General features: G+C 35.7%; 1 protein-coding gene across 6 annotated transcripts in view; it reads left to right on the plus strand.

Moving 5' to 3' along the window:
• LOC128240915 (collagen alpha-1(I) chain-like) overlaps positions 1-21281 on the plus strand; it is an 83593-nt gene extending 62312 nt beyond the window's left edge. For 4 of the 6 annotated variants that reach the window (XM_052957904.1, XM_052957908.1, XM_052957909.1 and 1 more), the window contains 19 exons: positions 3234-3296; positions 3892-4050; positions 4181-4345; positions 4951-5067; positions 5586-5984; positions 6221-6307; positions 6899-6979; positions 7207-7380; positions 7599-7634; positions 7857-7970; positions 8307-8495; positions 8724-8855; positions 9674-9715; positions 10617-10643; positions 13317-13382; positions 13858-14055; positions 15588-15703; positions 15964-16085; positions 16515-21281. In XM_052957904.1, coding sequence (XP_052813864.1) covers positions 3234-3296; positions 3892-4050; positions 4181-4345; positions 4951-5067; positions 5586-5984; positions 6221-6307; positions 6899-6979; positions 7207-7380; positions 7599-7634; positions 7857-7970; positions 8307-8495; positions 8724-8855; positions 9674-9715; positions 10617-10643; positions 13317-13382; positions 13858-14055; positions 15588-15703; positions 15964-16085; positions 16515-16606 — 2379 coding nt within the window. In that variant the 3' untranslated portion in view covers positions 16607-21281. Of the gene's footprint in view, positions 1-3233; positions 3297-3891; positions 4051-4180; positions 4346-4950; positions 5068-5585; positions 5985-6220; positions 6308-6898; positions 6980-7206; positions 7381-7598; positions 7635-7856; positions 7971-8306; positions 8496-8723; positions 8856-9673; positions 9716-10616; positions 10644-11656; positions 11678-13316; positions 13383-13857; positions 14056-15587; positions 15704-15963; positions 16086-16514 lie in introns of all 6 variants that reach the window. The other 2 variants (XM_052957905.1, XM_052957907.1) reach the window with 2 other exon arrangements.
• Positions 21282-22367: the final 1086 nt, after the last annotated feature.

The raw sequence follows: 22367 nt of genomic DNA on the forward strand, positions 1-22367 counted from the left end.
TTTGTAGCAATTTCAGCAGCTGTATAAATTAAATTACTCATTATAAGTCTTGTCCATATTCTTGAAATAATAATGACTACTGAAAGTACATGACTATTTTATATTTTAAAGCATTTGGAAAGTTTTATGAAGAATAATTGTTACGACATGTATTATGTCTGAAACATCTGACAGAAATCAGGTGGTAACAGTTCTGTCATTCTATGCCTTTAAATGCTATAACATACTCTGAAATAAGTGGTTTTGCATTATAAGTTTGTTTGGTGTTTGAAGAAATTAGGTCGAGTTGTTGTGATAGCCATGTAAGTCATTGACGGTGTCAGTGTTGTTATGCTAAAACATTTACTGTGACCATCACTTGAAACAGCTCAACATTTTCCCATGAAATATGTTGCCAGCGACAATTCAATTATTTATATCAGAGCCCATAACCCTGGCTGTAATAGTTGCCAGCGACAATTCAATCATTTATATCAGAGCCCATAACCCTGGCTGTAATAGTTGCCAGCGACATTTCAATCATTTATATCAGAGCCCATAACCCTGGCTGTAATAGTTGCCAGCGACAATTCAATCATTTATATCAGAGCCCATAACCCTGGCTGTAATAGTTGCCAGCGACAATTCAATCATTTATATCAGAGCCCATAACCCTGGCTGTAATAGTTGCCAGCGACAATTCAATCATTTATATCAGAGCCCATAACCCTGGCTGTAATAGTTGCCAGCGACAATTCAATCATTTATATCAAAGCCCATAACCCTGGCTGTAATAGTTGCCAGCGACAATTCAATCATTTATATCAGAGCCCATAACCCTGGCTGTAATAGTTGCCAGCGACAATTCAATCATTTATATCAGAGCCCATAACTCTGGCTGTAATAGTTGCCAGCGACAATTCAATCATTTATATCAGAGCCCATAACTCTGGCTGTAATAGTTGTCTCTTTATGCCTCTTGATGTCTGCCTTGGAAACAGAGATGAGCTTTGACGTTTGTGGCCTTGTTTTTGTTGTTATTGTTGTTGTTGTTGTTCCACCTCACGTTCCAATTACTCTGAGAACCCACTTTTTATCAAGGGGCTGAAATGTTTTGTACTGCTAATACCTGAAATCCTAGCTTTCAGTTAGACATTTTATTCATATTATTTCATATCTAATTGTAACAACCATTGCATTATTATTTTTGAGCGTTTTTTTGTGGTTCTGAACAGTCTCTCATAATAAATTAGTCATTTTTGTTGATTATTGTTGGCTAATGAAAAACTGACACATGCTCATATCATCTTCCAGTGACTAAAAATCTTCATGTTCTTTTTAAAAAGTTAAGCAAACAATATTTGCAAATTGCATGGGAAGGTCGTCATGAATTTATGTTATATACTTCGGGCTATCTATCCATATAGGCCCAAATACCTAAATTGCTTTTCATGGACATTTGTCACATTCCTTGAACAGTTCTTGTTAATATATTGTTTTTTATTATAATTCTTGCACATTGATGCTTGAGACCAGGCTATGTGGGAGTAAGACCGGGCTTTGTGGGTGTACTGACAATGTACCAGTCAATTGTAACCACATCCTTGTGACATCCTAGGTAAGGCCCATTCCCCACTATTTTTGTGCGAAAACAAAACCACTACATTCACTCGGCACTGTGGGGCCACGTTGAAGGTAAAAACACGGCCCATCTTCCCCGCTATCCCCATTATACCCCTGGAGCTGGTCGGCCGTGGTTACAATTGACTGGTGCATGACTGTGTGTCAATCCAACCATGAATGCTATAATCTACAATGTTTGGTGTATGTTATTCTTCTAAAGGACCTCTGTTCCACAATGCATGCCATTGTTTTCATTCATTTTGTTTGATCTGTGGTGTAATGTTGTCTCTGGAAAAAGTGAATTGAAGGAAACTTATTATTGTTTCATAAAAGATCCTTATAAAGATAAACTTGTCAAGACAGTGCAAAACTAAAGACAATCTAGTTTATTTATTGAATACATTTCATCCCAGTAGCTCACTTCAGTAACAACTTATTAAATAAATAATCCAAAATTTTCCTTTTTTAGTGAAATCTTCTATTTGAATTCCAATCACACTTAATAGAAAAGAGGTGTTTCACACATGATAGCATTCATGCTCTTGCCTCAAAGCCAAAGTCAAGGTCACACCTTTGAGGCATTATTGGTTGATTTGTTCTTGATTTGTCACCGTCCTGTGTCAGCTCTTGTTTAGTCAGCATGACGAGTAACATCTACATTATAAGCTCTTCAAAACCAACTTATACTTCATATTGCAACATTTTAGTAAAATAATTCTTTATTCTTTGACACTTAACTTCGTACTTCAACAATTGTCAAGTTACAACCATTGTTCACTTGAAAAGAACATCACAAAACCGACAGCTGTTGACATTTTCTCTGCAGCTCTCTTGTTTTAACTATTCGTTATCAGCAAACAAATGATGCTTGTATTATACTGGGCATCACCAGGTATCAACATTTAACATTATTTCCCATGACTAATAGGATAAGCTTATTATGCCCCCACAAAGTGGCGGCATATAGGGTTGCCCTTGTCCGTACGTACGTCCGTACGTACGTCCGTACGTACGTCCCGAAGATTGTTTCCGATCTAATTCTTGAAAACCGTTTGTCCAATCCTCACCAAACTTTAAACACATGTTTGTGACCATAATATCTTGATCAAGTTTGATAGTCATGGAAATCGCTTTAGTCATTTAGGAGTTACGGCCCTTTTTTGCCAAAAATACTTCAAAAATATATGTTTCCAATCTAATTCTTGAAAAGTATGTGTCCAATCCTCACCAAACTTTACATACATGATTGTGACCATAATATCTTGATCAAGTTCGATAGCCATGGAAATCGCTTTTGTCATTTAGGAGTTACGGCCCTTTATTTGCAAAAAAAGACTTGAAAAATACGTCCCGAAGATTGTTTCCGATCTAATTCTTAAAAACTGTTTGTCCAATCCTCACCAAACTTTAAACACATGTTTGTGACCATAATATCTTGATCAAGTTCGATAGTCATGGAAATCGCTTTAGTCATTTAGGAGTTACGGCCCTTTTTTGCCAAAAATACTTCAAAAATCATTATGGCTTATTTTCTGTGACAAAAAACCGAAGTGGGGGCATCCGTGTCCTATGGACACATTTCTAGTTTAACATTAAATACCTAGAATGACGCTATCTCAACTGTATTGCAGGGCATGCAGGGACCTGCTGGTAACCCGGGACTGTCAGGAGTGCCTGGTCTGAAAGGAGCTACGGTAATGCGGGATTTACGTTCTTATCTTTTAAAAAGAAAATATATTCTTTTGAAATTGATTAATTTTCATGCTGGTCTTATATAATTTATGTCTTTCACACTCTTTTAATTGATAAAAATTGTCAAAATATGATCATCTTGGCAGATCAAAAACAGTGTATAAATATATGATATTGATTATAAAAACTGATAATTATTTAAATTTTAGATCCAACCCCTTTGCTATGTTCTTAAATCATTCATTTGGCGGTTATTGCACCCAACCCCATATGTGCCATATCTCCTGGCAGGGGAAAAAATCCCTCAGATTTCTGACCAATCCCCGGAAGAAAAATATCCCCTGGAATTAAAAAATCTAGATCCAAGGTTGACAGTTGAAAAAATCCTTAATATTATGAGTGTTAAAATCAATGAAAACACTCTCTGTTGCTTTTTTGTTCAACTAAGACCATCTGTAATATGCCCATTTTTTTTTGTAATATGAGCGTCCTGTTTTCATGAACGATTAAAAAAAATAAAAATAAAATTATTGCTATAAGAATTGACTCTAGACAATTTTGTAAGCAATTTAACAGTTTATTTCCCTCATTCTCTAGGGAGAAGATGGTGCATCTGGTGTGCCCGGTGTGGCAGGACCCCAGGGTCCCATCGGACCCCAGGGTGAGCCCGGTCGAGATGGAGTGCCTGGAACACCGGGTAAAGATGGCCAGCCTGGACTTCGAGGACCCGCAGGACCTCCAGGAGAGGGTGGAGCTGTATGTGTTGTTTTAGGCTACGAATTTGTTTCTCTATCACAAAAATTATGAATGATTGTTTACCCAATTAGTGCCAGTTCTTAGATTAACTCCATTCCCCTCTCATGACTATCAGTATTTTGATTTTCAGGGACCTGGGGAAGGCATCCAGGGCCCAGAAGGACCACAAGGACCACGTGGGCTGCCTGGTCCAATTGGACCAACAGGATTAACTGGTCCCCATGGACCGCTAGGCCCAGTAGGAGAAAGAGGAGAACCAGGATTGCCAGGACCACAGGGCATTAAAGGAGATAGCGTGAGTAGGATTTGGGATTTTGGGGGCAATTGTGAATGAACATGACCCTATGTCAAACATACCATGAACATTTGCCATTGTTTGGTTCTTTTGGATCATTAGATACGACAATTAGAAGACAGTTACAGTCAGTTCTAGGGGCATGTTGACTGTGTTTCATAGATCTTACATTGCTGGCTTTGAACAATTCAAATGTGAGCCGATCACACGCTGGTTAGAATAACTTTTTTACACAAACATAGCCAACAGCAGCCAAATGTATAAAACTTGTTTATTCTTTGGTTTAGTCAACATTAGCCATAATGTTTCTTGATTAGGCAATATTTATTCTATATTTATTATCAGCAAATCAAAACAATTAAATATCAAAACAATTAAATATTTACAAGTTTTATACAATTTGTTGCAGGTGGACAACTCACCTGAGTTTACACAATTGGTTACAGGTGGACAACTCACCTAAGTTTACACAATTGGCTACAGGTGGACAACTTATCTGAGTTTACACAATTGGTTACAGGTGGACAACTCACCTGAGTTTCCACAAGTAAAAATAGTTTGTTTTTTAAAAATACTCAATTGCTCGTTTACTTGTTATTCCCTAGGGTGAGGATGGTGAGCCAGGAATTGCCGGAGTCCCAGGAGAGAGAGGGCCTCAAGGGTTTGAGGGTTTACCGGGAAGCCCGGGGATAGCTGGTATCCCTGGAAACCATGGAATGAAGGTGAGTTATTCATATTCATAATTTACCTCTTAGAGAGAATAATTTAGTGGATGTCTTTCAATGCGTCAATGATTTTCATAAAGACACATTTTATAAACTTTGAAAAAAAATGTCTTCACATCTGATAAACTATAACTAGCCTGTAATTGTTTTAAAAAGAATCAAACATGAAGTAAAAAAAAAAAGTCCGAATTAAACAGGTGTCTGTTTTATGTAGTCTGGCATAAAATATATGTGTTGTATGAAAAAAATATGTGTAAAAATGTTGACTTTCCATTAGAAGTTTAAAAAAGGGATAATAAATAACAGAAAAAGTGTCCGAAAAATGCTTCAATATGACAGTAATTATTGGTGACACAATTTAAGATTGATTTATTTTTAAGCAAGATTTTAAGATTAATTGTGTTTAGTTGGGTTTCTGTTTGTTGCTGTTTATATTCAGATACATTTAACAACAACAAACAAACTCCATTTGAAGGTGTCATTTTAACTCAATCTTGATTTTGCTATCTTTCCAGGGAACAAAGGGAGACCAAGGTGAGCCTGGATTACCCGGATCATCCATTGTTGGAGCAGATGGTCCGCGTGGATTTACTGGACTTCCTGGTCCACCGGGACCGCCTGGACCACCAGCCATCCACACGGGAGGAACGGTTGATCCCGACTGGGAAGTCATTGGTGACATAAGCGGGGATGGAGAAATTAGACAGGGGCTTCCAGGATTACCCGGGGTACAAGGTCCTAAGGGTGACTCCGGGGAGCCTGGCATCATGGGAGAACCTGGGCCGCAGGGTGAACCGGGGATAAAGGGCGATAAGGGTGACCGAGGAATGGATGGGTTTCCGGGTGAACCCGGGGGACCAGGTCCTATTGGGTTGACTGGGGAACAAGGGGAACCTGGAGTTGGTGGAGTAATGGTAAACAAAAAAAAATTGATTTTTTAACATTGTTTAGTGCAATGGTTTTCAATATTCTTAATTAAAAGCTGTACAAGTGATTTCAAATTAAGTGTTTTGGTAAGCTGAGTTAATAAGCATTGATGTTAGAATCACATCTTAAACTCTTATTGACATATGATATAATTGATAAATCATATTGGCAAAACCTTTTTATTGGAAAACATTCGTGTAATAATCTAGTTGGTATTTTCCAGGGCCCTAAGGGAGATGTTGGCCCCATGGGCCCAGCAGGACCACCTGGCCCAGCCAATCTGATGACTGGGGATGGTCAGGCTGTACAGGTATGATAAGAGATATTGATTTGCATTAAGTGATCAGATAATGTTTGAATTTTCACAGTGTTTAAATATACCGGTAGTAGAGGTAAAGTTTTCAGGGTTTTCAAAACACACAGGGTCTTCAGTGTCAGCCCTTCCTGCTCCTTATTTGTGCCCTTTGAAACCTGAGCTTAGAGGTCTCCCTCAACACCGCCTACTTTCAGCAATTACCATACTTTCAAACAAAATGGAACTCCTGGTTTTACAATTTAGTACTATATTCAATGTACTGGTATATGGCTAAGTTTGGTCAATAGGGAGAGGATTTTAATTCAGTGGCAAGAGAATAATTCCAGATTTTAAATTTTAAAACTGATAACCAGTGATCATGCCAAGTTCAGTTATTATACATCGTTTAATTTTAGTGACCAAAGACTGTTAAATTTCCTGTTTACTGACTTTTACCTTAAGTGAATGGGAAGTGTTAAATGATAGTGACAAGAGAATGTTTGATATACATTTTTATACTGAGTTGAAATTATTGGAACTAAGTTCACATTTACATATTATGGATTTCAGACTACTCAACACACATATCTGTCATTGCTATTTTAGGGACCCAAGGGTGACCAGGGCCCGAGAGGACCACCAGGGGCAAAGGGAACAAGAGGCCTGATTGGATACCCTGGATTTAAGGTAAGATATTCATGAAAAGGTTTTACAAAAGGGCTAACTACAAATTCTGAAAGGTTACCATAGTTTTAATATATAACACAAGATAACAAATGAAATAGTATTGCAGCACCTTAAAATATAGATTTATGGACCAGAAGGAAGACGTGCTCTTTGGAAGATATGGGGAGCCAAGTATCCCTCAGATGTTTACTATAATCTTGTAGAAATAATAAACCATATATTTGTAGGGCAACCAGGGTGACCCAGGAACCCCAGGAAGGGATGGATTAAGGGGCCGTAAGGGAGACAGGGGCTACGGGATCCCGGGTAGAAACGGGGAACCGGGACCCCCAGGCCCACCTGGAAGGACTGGAGAGCCAGGAATCGGTATTGGGGCCGGATCTGGGGCCAAAGGAGAGAAGGTGGGATTCTAAGAATTTTTTTTTTTTTTTTCAGTAAAAATCTCCTTAGACTGATAAAGCCTTTGTATCCGCGTTTATGTTTCAACATTTGCAAATTGGCATAACTCCAAAAACTGTTGAAGATATTTGTATGTAATATAGTTCACAATTTTCCAATGTATTGCTGTTGATGGAAGTGGACATTATTTTCACAGAATGCCTTTTTTTATGCTTTGTAGGGTGACAGTGGTGAGGACGGCAAACCAGGTTTTGATGTAAGTAGCAATCTTAAAGTAATCTTTTGAATGTTGTATATATCTGGTTAATTACTTCATCTCAGTGTCAGAGAGGTGTTTGGAAATCATATCAAATGTAGTTAAACTGACTTCAATATAAAAAAGCAGGGCATTGCATGTTCTTAATATTACAATGTCACGAAAAAACTGAACGAAGAGTTTCAAATTAACAGCTATATAACTGCTGTTTTAACATTTCAGGGCGCAAAGGGTGAGGCTGGTCCTCGAGGACCCCCAGGCTTGCCGGGTGAAATCTCAGATGAAGGTTTCTTGAGAGATGGTATACAAGGACCACCAGGACCCACAGGTGCACCAGTAAGTGTTGACTGCTCTTATCAGTAAGTGTTGACTGCTCTATTTTAGGTTCAGGCTGTAAGTGCTTCAACATATTGTTTTAAACTGACCACCAGGACTGTCTGGTAACATTTCTTACAAGGATTTCCTGCAAGAAGGGATTACCAGGACTTCATAGTCTAACAACAAGTCAACAAGTGTTGTCTGCTCCTTTTTGGAAATTGTTGAGTACTCCTTAAGTGCATTGATACAGAAACTGACAAATTGTTAAGTATAAGTTTGACTGGAACATTGTTAATTTATGTTAATTTCAAATGAGTTACCTTGATTTTTTACCATTGACCTCCTACATTTAAGGGCCCACAGGGACCCCAGGGACCACCAGGCTATCCAGGCAAGGATGGGCTCCCAGGTCGGGATGGGGTCGGTGAACGAGGTCCCATGGGTCCCCAAGGTCCCCCAGGGGATGGGAGAGGCACACAGGGACCCCCAGGCCCGCCTGGACCCCAAGGAAAACCAGGATCAGGAGACGGGGCAGACACTGCAGTAAGTGTAGTGATATTGATTTAAAAGGAAGGCTATTGTGTTAACTACTTTTGTTTAAACTTTTGAAGACTCAAATGTAAATACATTATATTTTAAGTCAATTTTTCTGCCTTATTTCTCTGTCAGATATTACTTTAAAGGGTTAAATCTCCTTCTCTTCTGTTATTCAATTGCTGTTGAATCTTAAGTAACATTGTAATAAAAACTCATGATTAATCTTTCTTCCAGACCCCAGTTCAGTTTGCGGATGCCTCAGAGCTCCAGAGAATGGCACGGACCATACCTGTGGGTACGCTGGGCTTTGTTCTCAACACAGAGACACTGTACATTCGGGTATCACAGGGATGGAGGCCCGTCTCGGTAAGTTATATCTGGTGTTCTGTCAAGATTGTTTCATCTTTGTTTTATAATTGAACCATGCTGGAAGATTTGAACTCCACACAGAACTCAACCTCTCTGTGGGTCAGTGTGGGTTGTACTTTCTTTAGACTTAGTTTAAACTGAATGATTTGATAGTCAGTGGAGTGGTGTAAGGGAACCTAGGCCCCAATCAATGCTAGGTTAACATTGTGTAAGATTCTCCTTTTGAACAGTGTTGAGACTAGTAAGGGAATTATCTTATAATGATGATGAACTGTTCACCAAGAACTGGTAACAAGTTATTTGGCTGTTTGACATATGAGGCTTTAACAAGGTACACTCAGGCTAATGAGAGAAAATATGGCCTGGAGTTTATAGAGGGTTGTATAGGGTTTATACATTGTTCCATCCTTTCAGTTAAAGAAATAAACTAAACCAAACAATTGTTCTGTAAATGAGATATTATTGCTCTGTAAATGAGATAAACTAAGCAATTGCTCTGTAAATGAGATAAACTAAGCAATTGCTCTGTAAATGAGATAAACTAAGCAATTGCTCTGTAAATGAGATAAACTAAGCAATTGCTCTGTTAATGAGATAAACTAAGCAATTGCTCTGTTAATGAGATAAACTAATCAATTGCTCTGTAAATGAGATAAACTAAGCAATTGCTCTGTAAATAAGATAAACTAAGCAATTGCTCTGTAAATAAGATAAACTAAGCAATTGCTCTGTAAATAAGATAAACTAAGCAATTGCTCTGTAAATTTCTGATTATATTGATATGAAATATTATGTTTACCTTATTTTTCTTCCAGCTTGGTGATGATTTGATCCCCTTGCCTAGAGAAACACCAACAGTGAGTTTGCCATTTACATTCTGATATATAAAGTTTGCTAGACATTTGTGCATGCTACATGATTGTTAAGTGTACATGAATATACAATGTAGTTCTATAACAAAATAACTTCTTGATAAAAAACTTAAAAATATCTTTACTTTCGTGTTATGGACTTGTTCTATGTATCATATATTCTAAATATCAAACATAAGTTTTCTATTAAAAGACTAGTGCCTGTATGATTTTATGAAAAAAACCACATAAGAGTAAAGTTTTAAATTAAGCAATCATTAAAAAAGAGAACATTAGAATTTAAAAAATCATAGATTAAAAAGAAAGGTGAGTGTAGGTGTCTGCCTATCTCTCAGTGAGTGCAGGTGTCTGCCTATCTCTCAGTGAGTGCAGGTGTCTGCCTTTCTCTCAGTGAGTGCAGGTGTCTGCCTATCTCTCAGTGAGTGCAAGTGTCTGCCTAGATCTCAGTGAGTGCAGGTGTCTGCCTAGATCTCAGTGAGTGCAGGTGTCTGCCTATCTCTCAGTGAGTGCAGGTGTCTGCCTATCTCTCAGTGAGTGCAGGTGTCTGCCTATCTCTCAGTGAGTGCAGGTGTCTGCCTATCTCTCAGTGAGTGCAGGTGTCTGCCTATCTCTCAGTGAGTGCAGGTGTCTGTCTAGATCTCAGTGAGTGCAGGTGTCTGCCTAGATCTCAGTGAGTGCAAGTGTCTGCCTAGATCTCAGTGAGTCCTGGGTTTAAGCCAGTCTGAGACCACTTCAAGTTTGAGTGCAACCTCTCAGACAGGAAGCCCGTACAGGTTTCTAGCCAATGAACGGGCTCTTACATGAATATCCAGTTGTAGCTGTCTCTACAATTGAGCTATATAATCAAGTGCAGCTAAAGATTTAAATAATCAATATGAAATTTCAGTACCAGGAGATCCGCAGAAAATATCAGGTTAATTATCACTAAGCGCAGACATTGCTTATGATGTACACGTATACTTTAAAATGTGGGAGCATGTCGCAAAATGGAGTATATCTTTACGTCAGACTCTTCCTGCCTCGGGCTGTACTATAGTTTAACTTGAAATTGTACCTATTTCTTAATTTTGATATTTTCCTTAACTATTTATTCCACTGGTAGAAAAATTTAAATTTTGAATATATTGCAAAACATTTTTTTTGAGGAAAAATAACAGATCAAAATTTTACACTGAACTTAAAAGATTTGAAAATGGTCTTCAGTTGGTTCTATAATACGGCCCGTGGTTTATGAACTATCTCTTGACTGAAATAAGCTCTTTATTCACTGGAAGGAGTTCGTGTTCGTTCACAGATGATATACTAGCTGTATCAGAAAAGTGCCTTGTTCTATATGTCACCAAATAATTCACCATCTTCATCAATATTGGTTATAGTGTATTGGCTTGATTTGTCTGTTAGTAAAACGTAATTTAATGCAGTTTAATTGTTGCACCTATTTTTTGCTTGTTTAATGATATCAAGCTCTTGTATAAATAACCGTGTACTTAATAAAAATGCATTTTGTCTACATAATCCTTGAATGCACCCCAAGGGTTGATATAGCGGGAAGGTTTTAAGTGACTGTAAAGGGAGAGGCAGATAGAACCTTCTCACACTTACCCCTTGAGTTGCACTTACTCACATGTATATAAAACATATATACTTCCGAAGTTCACATATTTACTTAGCTTTTAACTAACTTAACATGTTAGGTTTTATATTCATACATATATGGATCAGGTCGACCAATGAAAGGAAATAATGAACATCAATTGCTTATTTCCAAGGTTCTAATGATTCAATGTTTTATGGGCTCAATAGTGCGATCAATTCAATGATTCTTTGCACAGTGAGATAAGAAGGTTGTAAATATTCATTGCTTATTTGCATAATGGAATATTAATAGGTCATGAATATTCAAAAACCTCATTTGCATATTTTCAGGAGTCCACCTCTTTGACAACGGTAAATCCCTGCGCATTTACTGCCAAATGTTAAGCTCAATTCGGTGTTATAATTTTGCGTATTTTTTTTAATTTCAATTTTTTGGTGTTTTGGGTTTTTTAAACTGTCACAGTTTCCGTGTTCAAATAAAGTTATTTGTCCCTTCCTATTATAATTTGTTAAGTTATTTACATTCATATAAAACTTGTTTTATTATTTCAATTTTTGTTGCTACTAATCAAGTTGAAATGTAACAAATACGGCATTGTGCTTTTGTTGAAAAACAACAAGACACAGATTAAAAAAACAAATATGCTAACTCATAATTAGAAAAGCTTTTTGTTTTCTGTAAATGCTTTAAAATGCTGTGCTTCGTAATTTATTTACATTTAAAAAAAGTACTAACTGTAACATGGCAATACTTGTTAGTTTTAGTTTTTAGAAAATATCACATTTGCAAACTATCAGATATCTCAAAATCCTTCCAAAGTTCTTATTTTTGTTTCCTTTCTTGCACAATGCCAAGCTTATGTTACTAACTTCACCAGCTTTATGTGTAACTTAGCTGACACTGTTACATTTGATAATCTTTAACTGTTTTGTAACATTTTTTTGCCATTTTAACTTTATTGGTATAGATAGCAAATTTATCTGTTATATTTCAAATAGATTTTAATTTGCCTGTTTGTCGAAGAAAAACTTGAAAAACTCAAGATAATGTCAAAAACTTTAACTTGACAATACCTCAAAAACCTTTCAAGAATTTTGTTTGAGAGTTAATACACATGTTGTCAAGGACATAATACAGATGTACACCAAGGGCCATAACTCTTGCTTTAAAGCAGCATTCTCATAGATTGTACACAAAGGACCATAACTCTTGCTTTGAAGCTGCACTCTCACAGATTGTACACAAAGGACCATAACTCTTGCTTTAAAGCTGCACTCTCACAGATTGTACACAAAGGTCATATAAGATATATATATATATAATAACTCATAATATAACAGATCTCAATTAGTTAGGGAAAATGCTGAAAGTTTCATTTTTCTTAAAGGGTTTGTAACACTGATTATTTGTCAGCAGTCTCATATCGCTGCTTTCCTGTCAAAAATTGGCTCATTTAATGACAAAAGCTAAAAAGTTTATCAAAATCTGTGAGGGTGCAGCTTTAAAAGTGGTTAAGCTTATATTAAGAACCCCTTTTGGAATTAAAACGAAAACCAAGATGAGCGTTTGCATTTATTCCATGGCGCCTTTGTTGTGACTGATGTTGACTGCATGCAAGTCTAATGTAACTTTTCATAGATTTTAGCATGAACATGTTGTGTGGTCATTTATTTAGGAGCAGTACTGTAGTTGGTTTTTCTCATTTAGTTATTATATAACATCCAATATAAAGATTAAAACACTAGAAGAAACTTGTAGTATTTGATTTAGATAAATGATAACTGGAGCACTGTGTGTGAAGAGATCTTGAGAAGCATTTTGAGTTTATTAAATATTGTGAATATGAATGCACACATCCTATCAGTCATCTTTTAGGTCTTACACAACTTAGAAATATAATGTATTTGTGGTAGCAAACTTAAGTTTACTAAAAAAATATGTTCTTTCCTATACAGTTGAAATATTATTTTATGTGTTTGTGTTTTTTAGCCACCGACAACAACTCCACAAACAAGACCGCCAGTAGATATCTCTGACATCAGCAGACGACCAAGAGTAGGATTTACTATTTGTTTTAAGGCCAACGGCATGTTGATAATATTTCTGTGTAGCATAACAATATTGGAACATACCGCGGGATTAATGCGATCAGATATTTATCATAAAATAATACGGGTTTGTTAAGTCTGATCAATGGTACTGAGAGTGGTGTAGTGGTTGCAGACCCCACCAATTGTACCACCTCTCACCCAGAAGGTTGTACGTGTGAACCCCACCAGGGGTACTTCCTCTTGGTGCCAGTACTGGTTTCTGCCTAGGGAACAAACTGGAGAGTGTTTAATGGCAGCTTATAGCTGTTTCTATATAATCGAGTTGAAATAATTAATTACACTATTATTAGCAGTGTTAAAAATTTGTTTTTTAAAAAACAGACTGTAGAATTAAATAACTGGAGAGCATAGCACATGACAAGTTTGGTTTTCTGATTTCTCTTTGAGCACAGTGATCATGTATGTGTATAACCTTTCAGCTTCACATGATAGCTCTAAACAACCCCCACAGTGGACGACTGAGGGGAATCCGAGGTGCTGATTATCTGTGTCATCGGGAAGCTCGCGATACAGGAATGAATGGGACCTTCCGAGCCTTCTTGTCATCGTCTGACCAGAACCTGGATTCCCTCGTGTACTACCCCATTGATAGAAATGTGCCAATTGTCAATTCAAAGGTAAGAGTCCATTATAGGATACTGCGCATTTCTTTTAACGTTCTAACCCACATCACTTTTAAGAATGTAATGGTTTTAGAAAGTCATCCTTAAACAGTGAATTTGCTTGGAAATAGTCGATCAGGAATCATAAAGGGAAAACGTCCAGAAGGCAATGGTCATCATATTGGCTTTGTTTCAAAATATCTGTGGCCTTTATATGTCAGGTTTGTGCCTATGCCTAAAGTAAATAAATGATGGAAACGGCTCAAACATTTTATAAGATATGGTTATACTGTCTGAAATCAGCACAATTCCGTGATGAAATTGAGACAATTGTGGAACACAAATAATTTCTATAAGACATTATGATAAAGATGATTGTGTCGATTGAACAGTAAGATGGTGCCTGTGTCAATAACATAGCGGTAGTGTGATGGTCCCTGTTTATATTCCTTAGTATAATGATGATTGTGTCGATTGAACAGTAAGATGGTGCCTGTGTCAATAACAATAGCGGTAGTGTGATGGTCCATGTTTATATTCCTTAGTATAATGATGATTGTGTCGATTGAACAGTAAGATGGTGCCTGTGTCAATAACATAGCGGTAGTGTGATGGTCCCTGTTTATATTCCTTAGTATAATGATGATTGTGTCGATTGAACAGTAAGATGGTGCCTGTGTCAATAACAATAGCGGTAGTGTGATGGTCCATGTTTATATTCCTTAGTATAATGATGATTGTGTCGATTGAACAGTAAGATGGTGCCTGTGTCAATAACATAGCGGTAGTGTGATGGTCCCTGTTTATATTCCTTAGTATAATGATGATTGTGTCTATTGAACAGTAAGATGGTGCCTGTGTCAATAACATAGCGAAGTGTGATGGTGCCTGTGTCTATTCCTTAGAATAATGATGATTGTGTCTCAATGATGTTGACAGAATGGTGATGTTTGTGTCTATTTGACAGAATTGTGAAGTTTGTATCTATTTGAGATTATTGGGAGATTTGTGTCTATTTGACAGTATGACAATGTTTGTGTCTATTTGAAAGTATGGCGATGTTTGTGTCTATTTGGAAGTATGACAATGTTTGTATCAATTTGATGGTGATGTTTGTGTCTATTTGAAAGTATGGAGATGTTTGTGTCTATTTGAAAGTATGGTGATGTTTGTGTCTATTTAAAAGTATGGTGATGTTTGTGTCTATTTAAAAGTATGGTGATGTTTGTGTCTATTTGAAAGTATGGTGATGCTGTGTCTATTTGACAGTATGGTAATGTGTCTGTCTATTTAAAAGTATGGTGATGTTTGTATCTATTTGACAGTATGGTGATGTTTGTGTCTATTTGACAGTATGGTGATGTTTGTATCTATTTGACAGTATGGTGATGTTTGTATCTATTTGACAGTATGGTGATGTTTGTGTCTATTTGAAAGTATGGTGATGTTTGTGTCTATTTGAAGGTATGGTGATGCTTGTGTCTATTTGACAGTATGGTAATGTGTGTGTCTACCAGACTCTATGATAATGTGTTGTACATTTACAGGATGAAGTATTGTTCAACTCTTGGGAAGATATGTTGAATGGTGGTGGTGGATTGTTCAACCATGGTGCCTCAGTTTACTCCTTCGACGGTAAAAACGTGAAGGAGGATCCCCAGTGGTGAGTTACAATTTGATTATCAACTTATTTAACTTGACAAGGACCTGCTTTGGCAATTGATTACTCTTAATGTCTTAACTGTATTGTCAATAATTGTTGTTCTACTATAAAGACCTCAGCTCAATTACAGTCAGTTATTGTATTAATATTAAAGTCTTGAATTAGTTAATAATTTGAGCACAATAATAGCCCTGGATAAATTGTACTACAATAATGGCTTTTGACAACTGAAATACAATTGTTACATTTTTTCTCTCTAGGCCCATGAAGGTGCTGTGGCACGGCTCGGACAATAAAGGCAACAGAATGGAGGACAAATCATGTCGAGGGTGGAGCTCCCACTCCAGATACGCTAGCGGCATTGGTAGTTCCCTCATGGAGGGTAAGTGTATTCATATATGTACTTTAAAATGGTCAATAAACAGTTGCAGAGGTGACACACATCGGGGGCTATAATCAACGTCATTAATGGAAATAATAAATGTCAATGCACTTAAACCACTTACATTATTTTTTTGTGATGGGAATTTCACAGCAGTGTTAGACCAGTAGGATGAGTAACATTTAAAAGGCAATCCTTAAAAATAATGTTTGTAATGAGTGGCTGAACATAGACAATTAATTGACAGTAATTCTACATTCAACTTGTTTGATACTAGCATGTTTCCAGGGGTACAAAAATGAATATTAAGGGGGGTCAATAATTACTTCTTGATGTAATTTTGTGTTGGTTTTATGAACTGTGAGAACTTTTTTTGAATGTTGGAAATATTTGGTTCGTTTGATTTTGATTTTGTATCTTCATTTTCAGGCAAAATGATGGGAATGGATGAATACAGCTGCAATAATTCTTTTGTCGTCTTGTGCGTAGAGATAACCAGCCAAAAGAAACTGAGGAAGTGAAATTAGAGACATTATGCAACCAATTTAAGTATTGAACTTTTTTAGGATATAAAATTTGAAATTGTATAAACTATGCAAGATATGACAATATATTTGTTGATTTGTTTCAAGTTACAATGGCCAAAAATGGCAGCAATGTGTGCCTTATGCAAATAATTGATTATTTCAATATCTGTATATTTCTGTTGAATTAATGTGTGTTAAGGTAGAAAAAAGATCAAAAGCTATCAAAATTTGTAGTCTGTGATAAATGTTGTTTAGAGACTCCAACATTCTGATTGGCCGAAACATTGTCAACTTAATTTGATTGGTTGGCAGTCTTTGTCAGCATCATGTTGATTGGTTGGCTGCAATTGGTATCTAAGAAGAGATCTGATTGGAGGAAGAGAATATCTTGAAGACCAATGAAAATCCAGTATTCACAGTTGCCATAGTAGTGTTTTGAGACATAGAAAAGTTAGCATTGTACATGACTGGAGTATAAAATAGCTTCATAGTTGTATTGATAATAGCTGCAGAACCTTTTGACATTCATTTCAAAAGTGTGCATTTTAAATGAAATACTAAGCCCTGTTTAAATGTTGTAAAAATATCAAAATATTGAGACTTTTTTTTAATGTTGAAGAGTAAAACAGCAGAAAATCAGTGGATCCCTTTTCTTCTGCTAGGAGACATTTGCAACAAATGAAGAACTGTAAAATAGTAGAGCCACATGTATGAACATGACAGTATGCTTTAGAAATAATACACTAACTTGGTGCTGTGCATTGCTTAGAAAAGCATAAGCCAGTTTACTTTTGAAAGATTTGTACAAATTAAGTGATTGTACATGTATACTATTGAGTTAAAACTATCATCTGTAGTGAGATAAACTCCTAACAAATTAAGATTTAAAAATGAAATTTGCATCAATTAATGTTTCTTGTATTTCAAGGTTTATACTGTTATGATTTTACACATTGGTTCAGCCTTTGGTCATTTTGCTTACATATATACATATATCTACAAAGTGTTTTTGTTTTTTTTCAATCATGCATTGCTTAAATATTTTGTGATTGTAAATTTGTATTGTATATATTAATATTGAATGCTTTAAGTGTCCATGTTTCATCTTTTCTTTACAGGCATTGTATTTGATAGCCAATGATCATTTTTGCACAGTCCGCGATTTTTTTTGTGTACTTTAAAAATCTCAGCTGAATTTTCATGATGTAAGAGCTTGAGCTTGAAATATAAGCAGCTTATCTTTTTAGACTTGAGTTTCTGTAAATAGCTTTGTGTTTGCAAACTTACCGATACTACAGTAGATGGTACACTGGGATGGATGGATAATATGTAGGGGAAAATAGCCCAACTCTCCCAACACTTTGTTTATTACAAAGAGAGAAAAGTGACACATCTATGCATTTCCTGTATATTATGTAGGCAATAATTTTAATCAGATTCTGAGAAAATAACATCATACTATCTATCGTTAGAATCGGTATTATATCCAAAGATGTTACAGTATGAATGTTTTTGTTCATGTATCTGTGCTTAGAAACTGTATTTGACAAAAAAAGCTTTAACCTTCACTGATGCAGTTTAATGCTGTTTATTTTTTAGAGTTAAGCATGTGTGAACCTTAAAAGCAATTGTTTATCTGTTGGGTTGAATGGGTTAACCTGCCAGTTGTATAAAATAGGGTTTGTTTGGCTAAATGGAAAATAAAACTATGATAGGTTGATATTAACCAAGGAACAAACATTGGCTCATGTTACATTAATGGCAATGTAGGATTGAAATGTTTCAGTGCTCAGTTAACTGGAATACCAGAATGGCGTGATTTGGTGATAAGGCTTCTGTCAACATTTTATACAATTGTCTGCAACTGACAAGGTTGATAGGTACCCATTTCTACTCCTTCCTGTATCTTTAATATTGCTGTATATTGATGATTGAATGCCTTAAGTTTATCTTGTATTGCGCCTCATGCCAGGTTGTATTTGAGTTCTTCTGATTTAAATAATAGCCACTAGAATTTCTAGCATAATTACTTAATAATATTCAATGAAGGTGCAGTTCGATTAACACTGCTACATGTATTTTGCATGGATATCAAAAAAAGATGGAAAAAATTATACCATTTAAACAACAATGATTAAACTCTACCTTCTTTACCTCAATTACTGTTGGGCCGAAGGCCGAGTGATTGTTAAATAATAGAGAAATACATCTTTTTTATTAAAAATATCTTTTGTACATTAAAGAGCAGTGATCTTGAGCAACCTGTATATTGTTCTTGTTGTTGTTGCTTGACCTAAGAGTGGTATGATGATGTTAATGCTAATGTAAAGTGTATTTCTGATTAATGAGTTATGAAGTTCCATTGTTAGATTATTGTTAATACTGGAAGAGACTCTGTTATAACAGTAGAAACGGTAAAAACACAGCCCATGGTTTTATGTGGCCTGCGTACCATGCGGACACATGACGATCAGATTGTTCAGTGGCATCTTCTTTCGGGGTCATACTTTCATTTCTGCTCTTTAACTTGGACATTTTTTCTCCAATCTTTACAAAACTTGGCAGCAATGCTATTGGCTCAATATCTCAAATCATTGTGATTGCCAGTCAGATGGCTATTGTCATTCTAGAGTTATGGCCCTTGAATTTCCAGAATTATGGGCACTCCTGAAAGGTGCCACCTCAACTCGCTGCAATCATGGATGACATTTAGAATAACCAGTCTACATATCTTGCATTTATGTGACACAAATTGGGCAAACAAGTCTTATTTGTCAGACGATAATTTTCAATTAAAAACATGCTTGTATCTCATTATTTATGGAGGCTAAAAGAGAATCGAGATCAAAGTCATTCTACATTTAAAAATGTTTTTTGTTTCTAGAACTGCAACAGTGAAGTACAGGGTCTCTTGGAATGTTTTCTACCATATGTTAGCATTCTTTAACATTATCATGTGTGTGTGAAAGTTATGTGTGAAAGTATCTTTTAATGACTTAAACACAAAGAAAATTCAAGGGTGCCAAATTCTAGTTATTTTGTGTAGTGTAAATGTATATGCTTGTTATATATATTGAATTAGCATAGCATTATTGGAGGGGTCTTTAGCTATTGCAGAATAGATTTGTCCCGTAAACAACTTTTATATCCTTAAATCTTTTTATGCATTTTATTCTGATTGTATTAAAAGAAATATTATGATCTTTTATTGAATATTTTACATATTACAACAATTTCAATGAAAGAATATTGAAAGAAAAAGAGAAAATTATATAGAATTACATTGTTTTCGAGCCAACTTGTAATAAATATAAATTAGAGATAATTATTTCATTAAGTATCAAAATCAATCCATTTAATGTGCTCCGGTGTAAGCTAGTGTTCGTTTCATAGAAAAGTCATCTTGCTTTACGTAATTCACTGCATTAACCATGAACATAGTTAACTGTCATTAGGCTTTATACTGCTGAAAGCAACTGCTTTATAGACTTAAACACAGCTTTAAATATCATACCATTCTTAATACCCATTTTTTTACAACTTTTCATAGATCTGATTTTATTTTTGTTAAATTCAAGAATATGTTTCGCATTTTTTTTTCTTTAAACCCTGTGATTTACTTGGATATATTGTGGATGAACGCTAGACTGTTCTAAGTGCTTTTTTATCAAATATCACTTAGAACATTCCCACTTTAACCGTGGTATAATGTGTTACTTTATTTACAACAACTATATGTAGTTTTACAACATTTACATGTAGCAGTAAAGTGTAACAAAGTTGTTTGTTTCTGGTTTCACCTATTCCAACTGACCCAAAGTTTTGTATCTGACATTTCGGTTCTAACCAATGGTATTTTATCATTTTGGGTCCGTGTTTTACAGAGTTTCTGGATTAAGAAGAGTAACATTTCTATAGAGAAGCCTAGATAATGTTAGCCCAGACCACATGTCTCTGTTGTGACATGGATATTGAGGCACAAGTTCAGCTAAAACTCCCCACCCTTCTTCTCTACCTTTTAAAGCCGTGAAATTGGAAACAAGCACCTTTCTTACATACACTATTAACTACATTTAAATGTAGTTGTAAGGGATTTAGCTTTAATTCACTTTCACAGATGCTTTAGTTTATTGTTGAAAATGTATAAAGATTATAGACATCATTACATTTACATAGTTTGTGTCTTGTTTACCTGTTCAACAATACAAAATTCGACTTCTGTTTTTCAAAAAAACTGTTTGTCAAGACTCTGAACAATTGACCAAACAATGGTTTGTTATGATAAACATGACTGTACCGGCCAGTATGCATGCTTTATGTAGTTTATTACCATCTGTGGTTATGCTTTTATCATGTTAACAACAATATATAATGTTATATGATGGAACAAATCATGTTAATTTAAAACTATGTGATAAAAACTTGTTTTCCATCAAATAGGCAAAGCCAGTTCACAATCTACATCAGTACAAATATTGAACAAACTTCCTGAAATTGCAAACACTGACATTTCTGTCATTTTAGCCTTTTTATTTTCTAAGTACTTAACTGTTAGGCAGTCAATTCTTGTGTGTGTTTTGTTCTGTTTTATATTTTGCTTTCCTATCTGACATTAACTTATTTCATTCATGAGCAGACTGTACTCTCTCAATAAATTGTATATAAATGACACGAGCGTTGCTTCATATTTTCTTCCTTGTAATGTCAAGGACAGCACTTGGAGAGGAGAGAGGGTTGTCTGTCTTTTACCCTAAGACTATGGTTTTAGTTTCCAGAAGATACAGTACAATTGTAGTGTGCATGAATATCTTGAGTTGGTTCCAACTGGTTGTCATACCCGTGGGCATCATGATTCGCCCTCTCACTTAGCATAGCAAAAGTGTCTTTTGCATGCAAAAAGCTGTAATACACAAAGAAGAAATACCATATTTCTGCACCTTTTTATTTAAAATTAAACATGGTATTGTTCATAAGAACCATTGTTTTTGATATTATTCATCATTTTCGATAAATTAAAATGATTGTGGCTAATCTTATTTTGGAGTAAAACCTTGCCATTTTTTCTGAACTCTATTTGCCAACAAAAGCAAATGAAAGACTAAGAAGGCGTACCTAGGGCGTCCTAGTCACAGACAAGGATCTTTCAACAGGAAATATATCGTTATTTGTTGGTCACTTTCCATTCAAGGAGGTGTATATAGATATTTTATTCTTGTTTTTATTGTGAAGGACTACCAGTCAATTGCATTCAGGAACTTTCCATACAGAAGCAGTATTCAGGAACTTTCCACACATTAGCAGTTTACAACCACTGACCACATTGTGACATGGCAACATTTGCCATACTAGTAAAATAGCAGTCTTATTCTTCTTCATATTAATTCTTAAGTATTGTTGGTTCTATATAAATCATAAGTAAAAAAACAAGTGCCTAGTCTTTAGTTATTGTCTTTTAATATCGCAAGAAGTAGAAATGCAGAATTGCTGATTGCGACATCAAAAGTAGAAGTGGTAATGCCAATCAATGTTGTAGTAGTTAATGGTAGTGCTGATCTCTCTCAGAAGAAATGGTAATCAGTGCAACAGTAGTAGAAGTGGTAATGCCAATAAATGTTGTTGTAGATAGTGGTAGGGCTGAACTCTCTCAGAAGTAATGATAATCAGAGTCACAGTAGTAGAAGTGGTAATGCCAATCAATGTTGTAGTTAGTGGTAGTGCTGATCACTCTCAGAAGAAATGGTAATCAGTGTTGCAG

This window comes from Mya arenaria, chromosome 7 (assembly GCF_026914265.1).
Source record: "Mya arenaria isolate MELC-2E11 chromosome 7, ASM2691426v1".
Lineage (NCBI taxonomy): Eukaryota > Metazoa > Mollusca > Bivalvia > Myida > Myidae > Mya > Mya arenaria.